Consider the following 18,925-nt stretch of genomic DNA (forward strand, 5'->3'; position numbering starts at 1 on the left):
ACTGAATACTTCACTATAAACATTAGCTATAAGTAACTAGCTATAACATTTCTTAACTAATTATTGCTAACCATATCTCTACTGAGATATACATAATTTAACGATTCGATTTGCTAAGTCTAACATTAACTGGAATAAACTGATATAAAAACGGCTAAACACTCACTTTATTCGTTCGGTTCCTTCATCAGGATGAGTGGTACTGGTAATATTTCGCGGACGCGGCCCGTCGCTCACTTTGAGCCACTCATCCCGATGAAGGGCCCCCGATAGGCTCGAAACTAGTCGGTGCCGCCACCGAACGAATAAACGTGACTGTTTAGCCGTTTTTATATCAGTTTATTATAATGTCTCACGATAGTTTGAATAATTTAATTAACTGGAATGTTTGAAATAATAAACAAAATATTTAAACTGTTAAGATAACAATTACAGATCAAGGTAAGTTATCTTAGTAGCAGTGAAGGCAGCTGCGCCAGCTAATATTGCAGCTACAGTAACCACCGCTGCAGTGGATCCCATTGCTTTCACCGCAAACCCCATGATGAAGCTCACCAACAGCTGCGCCACGAACACACAGCTACTCACCACTGCTACGTCTGTTCCGATGCCGCGCTCCTCACCGCTACCCCCGCCACTACTGTCCCACTGGAAGTAAATTATGTCAGCGTTTAAAAGGTTAACAAGTGAAATATCCTTATGATAATCCAAGATAAAGTAATAATCGAATGAAGTAAATGTTGGAAAAAAATTTTGTATTGCATACATTTTGAACTTTTATCCACACTATCTTTCATCTCTAAATGGTAGTAATTTAATTCGGTCATCAACCGTAGTATTTATTATTCTAAAGTTTTAACAAAGATTTAAATCAGTTTAATGTGGGTTTCCATTGTTGAACTCGTGTAAAAACATGTCATCCACTATAATTCACTTTGAAGTTTTCAATATTTTACCGCAGTGGAATCAACGATTTTACATCGCAACTCTAAGTTCATATAAATTTATCGAATGCATTAATCATCCACAAATAAACGGCACTGCACAAACGTGTTTTATTTTGTAAAGTACAGTTCAACGAATGTTAATTACAAGGCAGCGACAAAGTAAATCTGACGCTTCGTCGTGTCGTCTAAATTATGCAGTCGTGGTCGCCCGATCGCGAGGTAACCACAGTCTTTGCATATTTTATGTTTATGCGATGTACAGTCAGCTTTATTAGCAGTATTGAACCTATGTACCGGTAATTGTTTAAAGTCTTGCACGTAGTCTGTAATGTTGGAATGTGTTTTACCTTGCAACACTGCAACCGTTTTTAGCCCTCTTCCTCTTAAATATGAAATTATGCTAAGGCGATAATATTATTCTTAGCCAACAAAACGTAGTCAAGGGTATTTACTGTGTAGATAAATAAACTTTATAGCCCCTCAAATTGTAAATTTATAAGAAGGTACGGAGTCTAAGTTTTTTGATAGATAGGAGGTAAATTTTATGTAACTGGAATACCACTAACTAAGGCGACTGTACTTGATTTCTCTAACTCGCTCTGTTTTACATTACTTTGATTTGATTTTGATTTACTTCATATAACTGTCTAATTATCGGTTACTGGGGATATCTAATAATTAAATTATAGGTACTATAATAATCTCATATTCATAGGACTTTTCTCTCAATTCAAAGGCATCTTTCATTCTTTTTGTTTTGTACAAAATGTGAAGAAATATCAACCAACTTAATTGTTTTGAAAATTAAGGAAAACTACAATTCTGCCGTTACGGCTCTATATTCATCTTCTTTATGTTTTTTGTGAATTGCATTGCTGTTGTTGAACGTGCTAACAATACTAGTAAACTTGGTACGTCTAAATTAACTTTATAAGAAGCAAGCACTGTCAACAAATGAAAAGCAAAATGTACTCGCAAGAATCTTTTTAGACTAATAAATGTTTTCTTTCTGTGCATCCTCTCCTCCGTCGATTAAAGGTAGGCAACTCATATGCAATTGCGTATGTCTATAGGCAACGGTCACTTCGCTATTCAGCGATTTCAGGTGGCCACTCGCTCGTTTGCCACCTTATGATATAAAAAAAAGACGACAATTGTGTCGTCACACAACTTCAACTATTTTATACCAAACCTTAATCTATAATACGATAGTACAAAGTACTTACGCATAATTTAGTATGTAATATAAATTACTTTATGAAAAATCGCATTGCTCTTTTATCTTGAGTAACTCAGGTTTTTATACTTTTGTATTTTCCAGATAAAAGAAGATGTGTCAACGACATCCGAAGTAGTAAAAAATATTTTATGTACTTAAAGTAATCAATGTAGCGATAAATCGGGTTTTCCATCAATGTTCCACTTTATAGTTTCCGACGGCTCTTATCTTAAGAGATCAATCAGAGATCAACCGTTCGATGTTTACAACATCTTCCTACATTCTGTATGCCAAAGAATTATTAAATACTAGATGTCGCCCGCGACTCCTTCCGCGCGGAATTAAAAGAAAACAAGTCGCCTATGTGTTGTTCCAGACTATGTTCTATATCTTTGCCAAATTTCAGCAAGATCCATGCAGCCGTTCTGGACATACTTTCAAACAAACATCTATCCATCCATCTAAACATTCGCATTTATAATATTATTAGTAAGATTGCAATTTTCCAAACATTGCAACAAAACAAACAAATGTTTCAATTTTTTCAGAGCGAATTAAAGAGAGGATAGGCCTTTATCCGAATGTTTCGGAAGTGAAAATTTATGGTACATACCACAATCATTGCCGCACTCAGAGTAATTAATTAAAGTGATCCCTTAGTGTAGATTTAGTAATAACAATCAATACTTAACAATTGTGCAGCATTAACCGACATAATTGTTACAGTTATTTATGCGTACAAGGATATCATATAAGCATAGAATTACCATTCCTGTTGCGTGATAGTGTGCCACCAAGAGGTAGGGCATGGTGAATAGTGTGGAGTACATGACGCCCGCCGTCCAGCTGAAGAGGATGACAGCCGCCCGCGCTCGTAACAAACTCAATAACATCATGCCACAGCTGTACGTACAAAGACCGCCTACATACACCTTCTTTGCTCTGGAATTGGGAATTATCAAACTTTGAGGTACCAGGCAAACATAAGATACAAACAGGTAGAGATATTCTAAGGCGTCATACTTAGGTATTGATTTTTTTTTAATCTTATGGAAGCCAGACAACTTAACTCGTGTCTGGACGTCTTCGTCAAAGTCAAGGGCCGCCTGATCCCATTACAAGAAAGTTATTTCTAGGCATTTCAAGTTGAAGGCTGGTATAGTTCCTAGTTGTAATACTCTGAGCTGTTATAATATGAAGCCTTGTACTTGATTTATAATAATTTCTTCCTGATTCCGATGCGGATATATTATCTTTGTTTATAAATAAACATGTAAACAAATAATTTTATCTTTGTTTAGATTGAAAACCCATTACGAAAACCCAGTCCGAGGGATTAATTTGTGATCTAATTTGGAAACAGACTTTATTATGCCTTACTAGTTGATTGTCATTAATTAAAACTTACCCAAGTCTTTTTATGAGTTTTTCAATGATAGTTGAGTAACAGGCACATGACAGCGAATACATCGCCATACCCCAGCAGCCAAACCGAACGCCAGCCTCGTATTCTACTCTGCTCGGACTGCCCACCGGCGCCTGAAAGATTTGAATAGCAAATATAAATGACTGTAACTTTGATAAGTAAAAATGATAGGAACTAGAATACTTCAGTTCGTTCAAAAGGTAATAATCCAACTTACAGCAGGATTTCCACCGAACACAGCCTCGCCTACAAAGTCAGTAAAGTAGAGCGAATAACAGACGTGCGCCATCCAGCAGAATAGATTCGTCAAGCAGACAACGCGCAGTGAGTTTGGCATCACCACTATCGACTTTAGGTAATGTCGCAACGACAAAGGTTCCCCTCCATGAGGAAGCTCCGGAACGTTTAGTGTTATATTGGTAATTTCATCCTAGAATGATAAAACCAATTTAAAATGTTATAAACCAGACAGATTGTATTAAATTTCAGTGTAAACTGAGCCTTACCTCTGGTTGATTCAAAGCGCCGTACGACGTATTCTCTACCTTCAAACCATTTTTCTCAACATCCTCGTCGTCGGCATCGAAGCTCTCTCGCAGACGTTCACTGTGAGCTGGTTTCCTCAGCTCTTCATTGCCATGCAGCTCACTTAGCGGTATCTCTTTGAAGCTGGTCACTGTGGCCGACACGCACGCGATGAAGATGATTGTGATGAGAGAAAATACCGCCCTTACATGTCCACCGAAGATGGCCCCTGGAGAAATTAACAAAATAAATGAAAAATAAATTTAATTTAGCATCGATTTATACCGAAATTTAGATCTTAATTACTATTTAAAGAAGTTGAACCGACAATCTTGTCAAGAAATCAATAGTTAAATGGATGAAGTAAGCAATTAATAATTTTTAAACGAATTAAGGTAAGTTTCTTTTTAGCTGTGTTCTGTAATACAGTGTCTTTCCAGCATAATCTTATACAGTAGTTGAAGAGTACGTCAAAATGTTTGAAACAATGTGCTATTTACCAAGTGTAGTCTCATCCCAATTTATTCCACCCAAAGCATATCCCATAAAACCTCCCAAGCCGGCCATGATGGTGAAGGTACTGAGTCCCCTTGCATGATCCTCTGAAAATATTATTTTATATTTAAGTACTGATTAATGTCAACGTTAAGAAAGGAAGAATTGTATCGTATCAAAAACATTGTGGATTCTGAGTAATTGTACTTAGAAAGTTGGTAAGGTAATTACCAATTGTTTTTTGTAACTTTACCGAGAGTTTTTAAGACCGAAATCACAGTTTAAAACATATTGTTATCTCTATTTTATCAATATAAAGAAAGGAATGACGATATGTTTTATACAGAGATTTTGGTCTCAGAAACTCACGGTAAGTTAAAATTGCTGAATTGATTAGATGATAATTGTATAGTCATCTTTGAAGCATCGTAACCTCATAGGTTATGTACGAGTACTACTCAACACTGCTATTGTGTAGTAATTTGATGTGTCTAATTCTTACGGATTAAATTGTTTATAGACACACTTACACAGAAATACTTATAACATTGTATAAATTTCCTTTAGTGATTGTAATTTACGTATAAAGCAAACATCGCTTCCTAATCATAAAACACATATTTTATTATGATAGTATAACATATATTTGGGTTCTTAAAAAATTATTTACTTACATCAGTAAAATAAATTATCATGACAGTAAGACAGTGTGACAGTGATGTTTACGTAGTGGTTTTGCATTATAATATTAGCAAATATATTGTAATTCTTTTGTTTAAATCAAATTATTGTTTGCCGAAACCAGACTGTTATTACCTTAATAATTAAGGCTTTATCATGATAAATATTCAAAACTTATATTACTTATTGATAAACAGTGTGTCCTAACCTTCAACTTAGATTTGGAGACTGGACAATTAAGACAACCTACCATGGGTTTCCGAGATAAAAATCCTCGTTTAATCATTATCTCTATTTTGTTAAAGATAATGACAGGGATGACGATATGTTTTATACAGAGATTTCGGTCTGAGGAACCAACGGCTAGTCGATAAAGATAGCTGCAGGTTATAGTACAAAATATAAGCATAGCATCTTATTTCCTTTTGAAACAAGATGAGAAGAAACCTTTCCATAAAACTTTTGAATAATATACTAAGGAAAGGATGGGAAGTGGAAGTGGACTTTCCGGATGAGAGTATACATGGGAAGGGATAATATTTTCTTTATGTGCATCCTCTCCTCCGTCGATTAAAGGTAGGCAACGCATTTGCAATTGCGTATGTCTATAGGCAACGGTCACGTCGCATTTTAGCGATTTCAGGTGGTCGCTCGCTCGTTTGATATAAAAAAAAAACTAAAAAAAAAACAATTCAAACACTTAATTGCGATCGATGTTTTACAAAAAGGCAAACTACATCATTAAAAAAGTTCATTACAATAAAGAACAAACGCGAGTTTACCCCACCTCATTTTTATATCAGCACACAAATTAACCATGAACTAAATAGCTTGAATAAATTACGACAATCAGTCGGTTGAAGTGGGAAAAACACGAAAACGAAATCTCGCCTAGATAAATCAATCATGGCTGGAGATATAGATAAAGCGGTTTCATTTTTACGAATACCAAAATCAACAGAATCACTAAGTCACATGCCGTGACGTGGAACGAAGAGCAAATGTTTAATTGTATTAGGATCTGTCAATCTAGGTTAAGGACATGCTACTGGTGATATGCAAATATTTCCGGCGAAAAACTTATAGATAACAATATTTTTTGTTGAAATCTTTTTTATGTTTTACAAATGTAAATATTGCTACTGAATGATAATAAATTTAACGTTTCTAGAATAGGGAAAATGAACGACACAGAAACAAAGTAGCACGTGGTAGTTCCGCAAAGAGAAAATGTGACGTACATTTACTGACATGAATAGGATTGAATGTGTAACACTTGAACATATTAATTTGTTGAAATCAAAGAGTTAAATTAATAAACAAAACTAACAAAGATATCTGATTAAAGGAATTGATTCAACACTTTGTAGTGTCGATCAACTTTAATAATATAGAAAACTAGTAGTCGCCCGCGACTCCGCGACAAATTTTATCGAGATCAATTCAGCCGTTCTGCAGATACCTTCTAACAAACAACCATCCATCCAAACATTCGCATTTATAATACAAGTAAGATTAATAAGATTTTACAGATAAGTATGATTTAGGCCAACCCTTTAAATTTTTGTTTTCTACACAACTGCTTTCGCGGTCAGATTATTAAGACAATGGGAGTAGAAAATTAATATATAGACATAGGCATATATGCCTCTTTAAATCAATATAGGAGATATAAATAGAAAGTTTGTGTTAATCACATTTCTATTTAAGGTGAGATAAGTGACGATGGCTCATCCACTTCACTTCGGTTAGAGTGCGTGTTGATCCAGTTTGTTATGAAAGGAATTGAAATAATACACGTGAGCGTAACGTGTCTTAATTAGATTGTAACAGTCAGATATAACCAGCAATAAGACAATTCACATTTGAATAATTTTCGTCGTTCGAAATTTTTATTAAACAGAAGGATTATGATTTCCTCTATTAAAACATCCGAAGTTGAACTGATCACTGTCTCTTTCCAGTCTGTTTCTTTTATATAAGTCCTTCCACTTCTGATTTTCTATTTATAATTCCTTCTAAAATTTATTTTAATGAAAGCAATTGAAATAATTTTACTTCTTACTAATATTATTGGAAATGTATGTTTGTTGGAAACTTGGAGATACCTCACATAGAACGGCTCAACGCATTTAGTTTTTTAAATTTCGTGCGGGCGGGTACGCCAGACGCCTAGAAAAAGGCTAATTTCGACTACACGACATATCACAATAATCGAAACAATTTTAAATTGACTCCTAACGTCTGAGAAACGATACAAAATTTACTTAAATCTAAAAATAGAATATTTGTGTTTAATACTAACCTGGTACAGTAACATCAAGTAGATAAGCTCTCGCGGGGCTCTGACATGCATCAGCATCGAAATCCAAGAACACAGTACCGAGGACTGTAAAGAACACACCCCAAGGATGGTGACTGGTGCCGGGATTATCCAAGACTGAGCTCCGAGGGCCTAATACCGCGGGGACATCCGTCCTGTTTATTGTACCCTGGTCCCCCAGAGCGTATCCTATTGATTCTCCATTAGGTACTAGTATTAGACCTGGAAAGTATAATTTTAGGATTTGAATTTTAAGATTTTCTCTATATCAATAGGTTAATGTCTAATTAGCTAGTGATTGCATTCTTAATAGACATGTAAAATGAGCGCTACTGAATCGAAGCCTTAGAAGTAAGATTATAAAATATACATGTTGATATACGATCAACAATCATATATGTAGATTAAAGAAGTACAAACTAAACAACGACAATATTAATAGTACCTATATTTAGCTGAACAACATTTACAAGTAATGTATTTACAATATGTATGTAGATAAACAAAAGAAGTATACCAAATCAAAATCCAATGAATCATAAGTACCTAATAGTACTCCGATTGACATAAGCACAATAAACGGTCTTCTCCTTCCGAACCTGGAGTTGCATCTGTCACTTAATGAACCGAGTAGTGGTGTCATGAAGAAGCCGATCATGGGTGAGAGAGCCCACACCAGCGTCATCTGTTGGTGCGGCACGCCTATTTGCAGTAACGTGGGCGACACGAAGGCAGTCTCCCCCGCGTACGAAAATTCAATGCCCATCACCGCAGCTGATATTCTCATCAGTTCTATCCGGCTTTTACGTCTAAGAAACATAGAAGGTGTCTTATTTGTGAATTGAAATTTCTCGCATATTTTATATGCAAAAAAAACTTAACTTAGTCTTTTTAAAAATCGATTATAATACTTTAAACAGGAAACTTAGTGGCTAAAAGGGAAACGGGAATATGTTACTTTCTACTACGATTTGAAAGTCCAAGTCACCACCACTTTTTTACCAAATTGATCCTACTATTATTATAAATGCGAATGTTTAGATGGATGGATGTTGTTAGAAGTTATATCTAGAACGGCTCAACGGATGTTAATGAAATTTGACATAGATGTAGAACATAGTCTAGAAGAACACATAGGCTATTAATTAAGTATTGTATATCCGCACGGATGGACTCACGGGCAAAAGTTTAATAATTAAAAAAATACGCTTTATAATATAATAGGCAATAAATAAGGTAATATTTACTGATATTTAAAAAATCAAATTGCAGTACTTAATAAGTGAAAAATAATCCACATTTTAATACATATCTAGCTTCTTGACTAAATGATAAGATACCTGTATAAATCGCTGTATTCGCCAGCCTCGCCGTCTTCATTCACACGTTCTGGTGCATCTTCAGATGACGGTATACCGAAGAACGTTTCTCGGAACACCTCCCTGATACCTCTAGGATGTTCTTCCTTCCACTGTACAAATCTCTCACGACAATTCTCTTTTGCACAATGCAGCCTTCCTGTTACACCTTGGTATTCATTTAACTTTTCCGCCATTGTTATTTAAACTTATAAGCCACTCAATCAATTTATCACCATTTGACAATTATAAAAAAATGTCAGATTATAAATAAAGATATATCAATTATAATAGAGAGTTTTTAACTGTATAGATACATTTTAAGATTCGAAAACTTTGTCAACATTTAACGATGGAAGTTGTTTGTTGAGTGAAATATCGGTCAGTGAAGCTCTGCCGCGAGCTCGGGTGACGGAAGTGGACTAGAGCGCGCGCGCCGCCCGCCGGCCTCCGCCCTCGCAGCACCGCCGCCCGCCCTAACATTAATAGAGATGCTAGATGTGGCACGCTCATTTTAAACCATAATTTTAAATTTTAAACGTTATCAAATCACTGCTAGTAAATATAAAACATATTATGTTTGTTAAAAAAGAGAAAGGGAGGGAAAAATTTGTACTTCAATTGGACAGTGGAAACTGACGTATTTTATTGATCATAGAATTGACACTGAATAAAAAAACTTAAGTCTACAATAAGGAGATTTAAGTTGTACGATCGCATGCCTTTTTATTACAGCATATTCATAACTTGGCTGAAAAACAAGATTTTGTTTTCTCAGTAAATCTATAAAGTGTTATCTTCTTCACACAGAGATCGTCTACGTCACAGATTGCCGTTGATTGATGTAACAATCCACTGTCACCTAAAAACAAACAGTAAAATACACAATTTTTTAAAAATTTCACATAGTAACTGAGATTGTACCTAAAAATAACCGTCAAATTGATATGAATGGAAAAATTAGATAATAAAAAGATAGAACTTGGATGACCGGATTATTTTTTAAATTGTGTTTTTTGGAAATTATATTTAAGTATGAATTACTAATAAAATAATGAAATATGAATAATATTTTTCGATCTTACCGATAGAAAAAGTTAAGTTTATGTTTAAGTTGATTATCGATAAAACACGAATAAAATGACATTTTCTAAAAATGATTCCTAGCTAGATCGATTTATCGCCCCCGAAACTCCCTATATACTAAATTTTATGAAAATCGTTGGAGCCGATTCCGAGATTCCATGTGAATTGCTCATTTAAAGATATAAGATAAGATCAAAGTTAAAGGAAAGAATGTTAGTAAAAATAAGTTTATTGAAATATTTTTAAGATCATTAAATGTTAACAAATCTGCTTATAAAGTAACAATTTGTCAGTGAGTCGCCTGAGAGATTACTTTTACTGCGGCCCCGGGGGACAGCCAACCGATTCCTTTCTACAATACGGCCCTAAATAAACAAAGAAATTGTCAGCCCGACTTATTGCTTTCTTTTCTTAGTTTACAGTATAGAACGATAATCTTATTTGACCCGGTGAGCATACGTTAAATTAAATGATAACAGTACTACCCTTTCAAAATCAAAAAAAAGTGTCACTAGATTCTTGTACTGTATCTTGTCTTGTATGCCATTTTTCATGGCTAAGTAATTTTTACCTAATATTTTCATAAAGAATTGAGTGCGATTCCGTCTCTCTCACCGGGCCAGGGAAGTTTATCGAACTATGAGCCTACACAGATTGAATTTACTGCATGAAACTGTTTGCGATGATCTTTATAGTATTTTCATTGTGTCGCATCCGTTCCTATTTACAGCCAGTTTACGTTAGATTTGAATATATGGAATGATCGTAGAATTGTTTACTGTTGCATAACACTATCCAATATAGTGACTTAATATTATATTATGATTAATTCATGCCTTTTTGATCCACTAAGAATGAACATAAGACTAGGCTTTAGACCAGTGATTTTTAAGTTGTACGAGTTTCTAGTTAAAAAAAAAGTACACCAAAGACTCGGCGATGATGTACAATGGCGGGAAATAAAATTTAAGGTCCACTTGGGACAAGGAACGTAAGCCGACAATCTCTGTTTTAGTCTTAATTTTGTGGTTATGTTGCACAGTTTATTAATATTACTAATATTATAAATGCAAATGTTTAGATGGATGGATGGATGCATGGATGTTCATTTAAAGTATCTACAGAACGGGTGCACGGATCTTGCTGAAATTTGGCGTAAATGTACAACAGTCTGAAAGAACACTACTAACTTAGTCTTTTTTAATTTCGCGTGGTCGGAATCACGGGCAATAGCTAGTTAATAATAAAATTCGAAATTATTTAACAAGACCTCGAGACAAGTCTAAAGTCATTTGTCAACCTTCTTTACATTTATCAATATAAAATATGTGCAGAAATGTTTACCGGTAGCTATGAATGATAACTCTACGTTATTTACCTAGAAATTATCTATTTAAATGAGATTAACATTGTATTGTTAATTAAATACATGCAAAAGAAACAAGGCTGGGTCCCGCACGATCCTTTGCAACCCCTACTATTGTTACAAAGAACTACGTACTTGTTTTGTATCGATACTCATTTAAATACCTTTGTGTAGAGACCAGTCGTAATGAAATTATATTGAATGCGATGTCGGAAACGTACAACCCGACTGATTTATTACGGACTATAGAATTTCAAATTGTAGCGTGAACTTTTTCATTCTAAATTATGTGTCTTCATTTGTTTTAAATGACTGACTATTACTAAATCTTTGGGTTAGATTGATCTTACTAATATTATAAATGCGATGGATGGATGGATGTTTGTTAGAAGGTATCTCCGAAACGGCTGAACGGATTTTGATGAAATTTGGCACACATATAGAACATAGTCTGGAAGAACATAGAGGCTAGTGAAGACGTATTTTTTTTGGGCGGAGGGAGTCGCGGGCGATCACTAGTAACAGCTATTTGTAAAATTGTCAGAACCTGGAGTAATAGTAGCTTTTGTTCTTCATCGCATCCTCATCTATTTTGTCTCATGTATTTTTATATTCCTTACACATAAAGTCTATCGAGGTCCCCCTACATTTGTACGTGACCTGTGGATCCTAAATGGCTGAAATAATTTTAAAGAGTAAATCATGTATCTTTTCCCATAGTGTTATTGTTTGTACCGTAATAATATAATTGTTATAGTTATTTGTTCCGATTTACGAATATCACGTCATCCTCATATGGCACACTAAACTAACAACAATCAATACAAATGCAGCCGGTATCTAACGACGTACATCCAAGTGTATTTACCTAAGTAATACTTATTTGTTCTGGAATATGTTACTTATAGCGCCAAGAGCAGTATCGTTACACAAATACTAATGATTTATTAACGGTTATTTAAAATGAAATTAATGGATTGCGACCCAGAGATTCGTAAATAAGATAATTGTCTACGTTCTAATGCATCTTGTTGTGCGAAAGACGTGTTTTATTCAATGGAAATACTGAAGGTCACGTTCATTACCATGCCCGCACACAAATAATTCCCCTGGCCGAGCAGACGACCTCGCAGATCAATCAACTGGTGACAGGTGACAAGTTATTAAAAAAGCAAACTGATAGCGTTCCACAAAAGAACAGCCCGCGAGGTACTTATTTGAAAATGAAGTTGTTTGCTTTTGTTACAAGAAAAAGGAAAACTTTTTATATGTAGGTAGGTTTTATATGAATGGCTTTTGAAAAGTTCTGCACATTTTAATCTTGCGATAAATTTATCGTACTCAACAAGAAGTTAGTTGTCAGCTGCTCGTTTTAGTCATGCTGCTAGCTTCAATGGGCCTAGCACGAACATTTGTGACAAGCGCCTTCGTATCGTCATCGTCACTAATGACAATTAGTATGAGATTTTTGGTGTACTTTAGAACCGATTTTATGCGCTATACAATTTTTGAAACAAACTTTGTCGATAACAAAACGATGCTGCATGTTATAATTATTCGTATTAAGCCCACTGTAATCTTTGTTTTAAAAAATGAGAAGGAAAGAAATAAAAGAAACGAACAAATTTTAAATTGGGCAACGCGACAGATAACTAAAAACGTATAACCAATTGATGACCTTTAAACCAAATAAAAATTAGAATATATTAAAAAAAATATGTTGGAATAGAGGGGCAAACCAAAATCAGATCACTATAGTGCTCTAGATATCAAAACATCTGCCCACATTTAGAACAATGAGACAGAAATATTTGCGAATAGATTTAGATTTGATAAAACTTCCTGCTTTGCATATAAATCATCCGTCATGAAAGTATAAGTAGTAAGATGTCGTGATAATAAAATCTATGAGATATATGTATCACAAATCTTATTCTTATCACAATTGACAGACGTTTCTTTTTGAATACATTTACAAATATATATTACATCATTCTATTTAACAGACTATATCCTATTTAAGATATCGATCTTCCTATTAGTCTGATCTGAAGTGGTTGAACAATTAACATAAATTAAACATTTTTTTTAAGAATTAATAACCTCAAAAAACTAAAAATCTTACCTCAGAGTACTTTGACACTCGTACGTTTAAATTTATAACAACTGCGAATTTAATGAATAAAGATTGGTTAATCTGCAAAGAAATTCAAAAGATATGCGTGAGTCAATCCGCACTTGGCCAGCGTGGTGGATTGTGGCCTAGTCACCTCTAATTTAGGGTAGACTCTAAGCCCTTTAATGAACGTGTAGTGAACTGATGATGATGATAAAACTACTTGGAGGGGCCAATTTAACAAACATTTATATTTACAGTAACATGTCACCTGAAAAAATTTCTACAATACCTTTCTATCCTAAGTTATATCGTAGTTTTTCAGGAATACATTTTTATAATGTCGTATGTAAGTGAGCTATGAGTTAATAGGATTTATATGTTTTAGGGCTTCATCAGACGTGGCTAAACGCGGCTTTGTGCCTTCTATACTACTATATACGTTTTAACCTAACACTGACATCCACTATGACTACATTTTTTAAATTATCATATAATTTTTATTAAAAATACTTATTACATACAATTATTAAGGTAAACAGATAGATACAGTCTCTTTCACGGAAATGCAACCTGCACATATCTGCGAAGAAATTTAGAGATATGTGTCAACTAACCCGCACTTGGCCAGCGTGGTTCACTATGGCCTAGTCACCCCTAACTTAGGGTAGGCTCCGAGCCCCTTAGTGGGGACTTATAGTGAGCTGATGACGATGTCTTTCACGACAAATTAATTTAACTTGTTAAAATTATGGGTGTTGATAGTTTATAATAAGTCTAAGGACGCACTTAGTGATCATTAAAGAGTTCATTACAGGATTTAGACTGTTTATAAGTAGTGACATTTTATCATAAAATACGATATACATATATCATATACTAGCTGTCGCCCGCGACTCAGTCCGCTTGGAAGTACAAAATTGGTCTATACCTATTGGTCGCAGCGTAATGTTATATAGCCTAAAGCCTTCCTCTATAAATGGACTATCCAAAAAAAAATACATTTTTCAAATCGGACCAGTAGTTCCTGAGATTAGCGCGTTTAAACAAACTCTTCTTTATAATATTATATTATAGATAAAACTAGTTCTAGTAAACGTATCAACTTTTTGCTACGAGTTTGAAATTTATACAGGAAAATATTTATATCCGTCCATGCAGGAAACTATATCTTTGCCCTAATACGGACTTCTCGCGTCATACGTCATTCGTAAATAATTGTAGGAAAGAAAAGTAACTTTGTAGTTCCGATCTAACTTTGATAAAACAAATATTTCCTTTGTTAATTGATTTCTTCGTTGTTGAATTGTTATTAAATATGGAAACCATTAAATTTGATTTAGCTAATTAAAAACCAATTATGTTTTTGTTATGTTACGCCGCCGACTATATTTAACACAATGACGAATTTTAACTTAATATTAACTCATATTTAAATAACTTTTCTTTGATAGGTTTTACGACTTAGTATTTAGTTTTTTAAATAAATATGACAAAGTTTGAACGAACTTGTATTTGCTGTCTTAACTTCATACAATAAATATTTAGTTTGTTTATATTACCCGTAATTTAAATAGGGGTGTTCAGTTCCATGCGAATTGTGGCTGCAATATGAAATTTGTCCGGATAAGAATTGTTTAATTATTTAACTTGAATTAATTTAAGCCTCTACATACAACTGTCTTGTGTATATTTATACTAGTTGTCACCGCGAGACCGAATGCGCGGAATTAAAAAAAAAAGTTAATAAATAGCCTATGTGTTCTTTCAGACTATATTCTATATGTGTGCCGAATATCGTCGAAATCTGTCCAGCTGTTTTTGAGATACCTTCTAACGAACATGCAAACATGCATCTAAACATTCACATTTATAATATAATAGCTATCGCCCGCGACTCTGTTCGCGCGGAATTAAACAAATAATAATTAGTAGCCAATGTATTCTTCCAGACTATGTTATACATGTGTGCCAAATTTCAGCGGGATCCGATTATCCGTTCTGGAGATACATTCAATCATCCATCCATCTAAACATTCGCATTTATAATATTAGTAATAATTTACAAAGTATTTGATCGACATAAACAAAAGTGTAAAGTCGTATTTCGTAACGCAACAAAGAGGTCGAGGATTTCTTGTCGATTTGTTTCCTTTAAATGTTTTTTATTATTCCCTCCGCAGACATCGATGACCCTCCGTTATATTACGTGGCTTGTATTACATAATTTCACACCACTACAACTGATACTTGATACTTGAAAATCAATCGAAATATACTATCTAGCGAGTGGTAGTTAATTAAAAATGATATATTTTCTTTTATGTTAGTTAATAAATTCTAATTTATGAAACAAAACTGCTTCCTATAAAATAAATAAACAAAAGTTGATTCAAATAATATAATTTTTAAAATTTTTGCTTTTAAATATTAATTATTTTTAATATATATTTACCTCAATACATCAATACAGATTTATAACATTTCGTCCAGTGTAAGGACATTCATTAGTTATTCAAGCGAATGTCGAAATGATACCCTAAGGACGCGGGCAACTTTGTTTTGCATACAAATAAATGTCGTTATTCTAATCACATATTGAGTTATAAAGTTTTGATTGTAAACGACATTTGTTCTTACAATGTCATATATTTTTAAAATATAAATCTGAAAAAAATCCACCTAAGGGATAAGATATAGTAAAAAGGTCTCTATTCTACCACAACGCAGGCACACAGGTATTCTAGTTTTGTATCGTATGTACAAACTAGCGGTCTCTCTCGATTTTGCAGTACAGAATTAAAAACAAGTAGACTATAATATGCCCAGGTGCAGCAGCCACCTTCTTTTCAAAGTCCCGTCTAAATCGGTCCAGACGTTTCGGAGATCACCCGAAAACATCATATTTTTGTAAGAAATAAATACAGCCACTCCATTAAAATTATTGGAACAACAATTTACAATCTTACATACGTAAATGGCAAAACATAGTATTCATACGTTTAAATATGCGAACCACTTGCAAACAAAACTCTTCTATACTTGTACAAGTTCATTTGGATTATTATTTAATAAATTTATCCGACATAAATTGTTCAACTTCGATAGTAGAAAACAATGTCATTTCCTTATTCATTTTAATAAGAGGCAACCCTAACGCGTTACCTATAGAAGGCAAGCTGTTACACTTGACCGCACGACGCGGGCGCCGCGAAGCCTTGCGCGGCCCTGAGTCGTGTCGTAGACATAACAATGTATTTGATGATGTTCACAAACACATAACACACTCATTTTCATCGTTCAGTGTTTATCATTCCTCCAGGAAGAAGAAAGCGAGCTAACGTTTTTTTTTTAAGTTTTTCAAGTAAAAATGAACGATACTTTAAGTATTTGTTAGAGTTTTTACTTTTATTTCCTTTACAAACAAAATATTATTAAGTCGAAAATAATATATTCTAAACACGCTCTCCTAAAAGTGGCGAGAATCCTGTCACGTTTGTAGGAAATTCCTTCAGTAAGAATGTTTCTGAATCTCTACTATGTTCAATTTGTTGTTGCCGATTTGCACAATACACTTCTGTATGTCTGATCCTTGACCCTGTATCGAACCTTCCACGTCTTATTGCGTATGCATAACATCGGATTAACACGTTCCATGCCACCAATAAGATGTTATCGTACAAAAAGAACTCGCCTGGTAAGTCAGTGGCGCTGAATGTGTTAAGGAAAGCAAGGATGAGTTACTACGCTAAGTTACCCTATTAAACTTGCGCATACGTAAATTTATTATGCGATGTCCTGAAGATAATAATTCTATTGTAATTAAACAAACAGTTTTTATTTGAAGGTACCTTCAAAACGACGGCGTGGATCTCGTTGAAATTTTAGATAGATGTAAAATATAGTGTGGCAAAACACTTAGGCTACTAAGTTCCTAGTTAGTTTAATAAATTATAAGAACTTAAATTTTCAAGGTCGTTTTACCACGTTTTTTAAGTCTCTTAAACTTTTCCTTAATACACGCACTAATTACTTAAATTATATTTCACTTTTGTTTCTTTTTAAAATAGATAATTTTACCTTTCCATAAGTTTATCCTTATATGTTTCTTACAGCATTCTATAAAAGACTAAAGCATAACAGTGGTAGAGTCCGCTTTAACATCTTCGCACGAATTGGTCCGGATCGCCCGGTGAAATACCGCGACCCCACAGAAGACAGGCGTCAAGTTTAAGCAATTCCGCGTTTCGTCTGACGAGTGTGCGTCCCGGAGGCCTAATTTAGTCCTCTTTCCCTTCCTACTTTTTTTCTTATAAGGAAAGGATGGGAAGTGGAAATGGACTTTCCGGATGAGAACATGCATGGAAAGAGAAAATATTTACTTTCTGTGCATCCTCTCATCCGTCGATTAAAGGTAGGCAGCACATAAGCAATTGCGTATGTCTATAGGCAAAGGTCACTTCGCTATATCAGCGATTACAGGTGGCCGCTCGCTCGTTTGCCGCCGTATAATATAAAAAAAATACACCTGCATCATAATTTACATACTAAAGACATGACGTAACATATATGATATAAATATTATATACGTAGTAAACTTGCAAGAAAATAGAAGAAACAAGATAGTAACGACATCAAAATTAAAAATGTCTAACATTGCCCTGATATTTAAGAGCTGGACGAGACTGCTGACTATTTTGATGACTATTAAAAGCTTAAGGCAACTCACATCATCGAAACTAATTTTCTATGGTTGCGTAGCGAGTATCGCTTGCGCGCTTCGTATACGCAACTTTGAATTGTTGATGCGAGTCGTCTATTCGGCCACTATCAGCATAGCGACTAATTATGAACTGATTTGCATCTGGAAAATCGCGGCGATTTTTTCGCGAGGATCTCTTGACAAACAGATTGCGAGCGACTGGCTTTGGCGATGAAAGAACGAAATGTCAGCGATGAGTACGTGTGTATCTCTATGACATTGCGTAAGTCGCTCAGCAACTAAAATATCCGGGTTTCGTGATTTTTTTGCCTTGTGTAGAGCCTTATTTGATATAATGTCTGAATCGTTTAATATTTTATTAGGTGGAGTAATTGTTGCAGTTATACCTTTGATTTCGAGCTAAGAAAATCATAGACTATATAGTGGAAGAACTACAATAAAAAAACAAACGATAACACAGATGATAAAATTTACGAGCAAATCAGACGATTTGTTATTTTTGTAGATTAATTATTAAAACAAATTTACATTTGGCAGCTTCCTTGTTATTTATGACAGTCGGGAGGCGGAACAAATCGCCTTATCTCGTCGCTCATTAGCCGTTGCGCTGCCGTCTCTCCCAGGAGTATTACAAAATTACTATGAAAAACAATCCTCTTA

The 18,925-nt window shown here is 34.4% G+C and overlaps 1 protein-coding gene across 1 annotated transcript; it reads right to left on the reverse strand.

Moving 5' to 3' along the window:
- Nucleotides 1-357: 357 nt before the first annotated feature.
- On the reverse strand, nt 358-9,376 carry lovit (loss of visual transmission). The gene is made up of 9 exons (XM_013309147.1): nt 8,957-9,376; nt 8,163-8,425; nt 7,599-7,838; nt 4,618-4,719; nt 4,099-4,346; nt 3,810-4,022; nt 3,575-3,705; nt 2,934-3,108; nt 358-648 (listed from the first exon to the last, which is right to left on the reverse strand). The coding sequence occupies exons 1-9, from the start codon at nt 9,169-9,171 to the stop codon at nt 430-432; spliced, it is 1,806 nt and encodes a 601-aa protein (XP_013164601.1). The 5' UTR covers nt 9,172-9,376; the 3' UTR covers nt 358-429.
- Nucleotides 9,377-18,925: the final 9,549 nt, after the last annotated feature.

Source organism: Papilio xuthus, unplaced genomic scaffold, assembly GCF_000836235.2.
Source record: "Papilio xuthus unplaced genomic scaffold, Pxut_1.1 DF827777.1, whole genome shotgun sequence".
NCBI classification, from domain to species: Eukaryota; Metazoa; Arthropoda; class Insecta; order Lepidoptera; family Papilionidae; genus Papilio; species Papilio xuthus.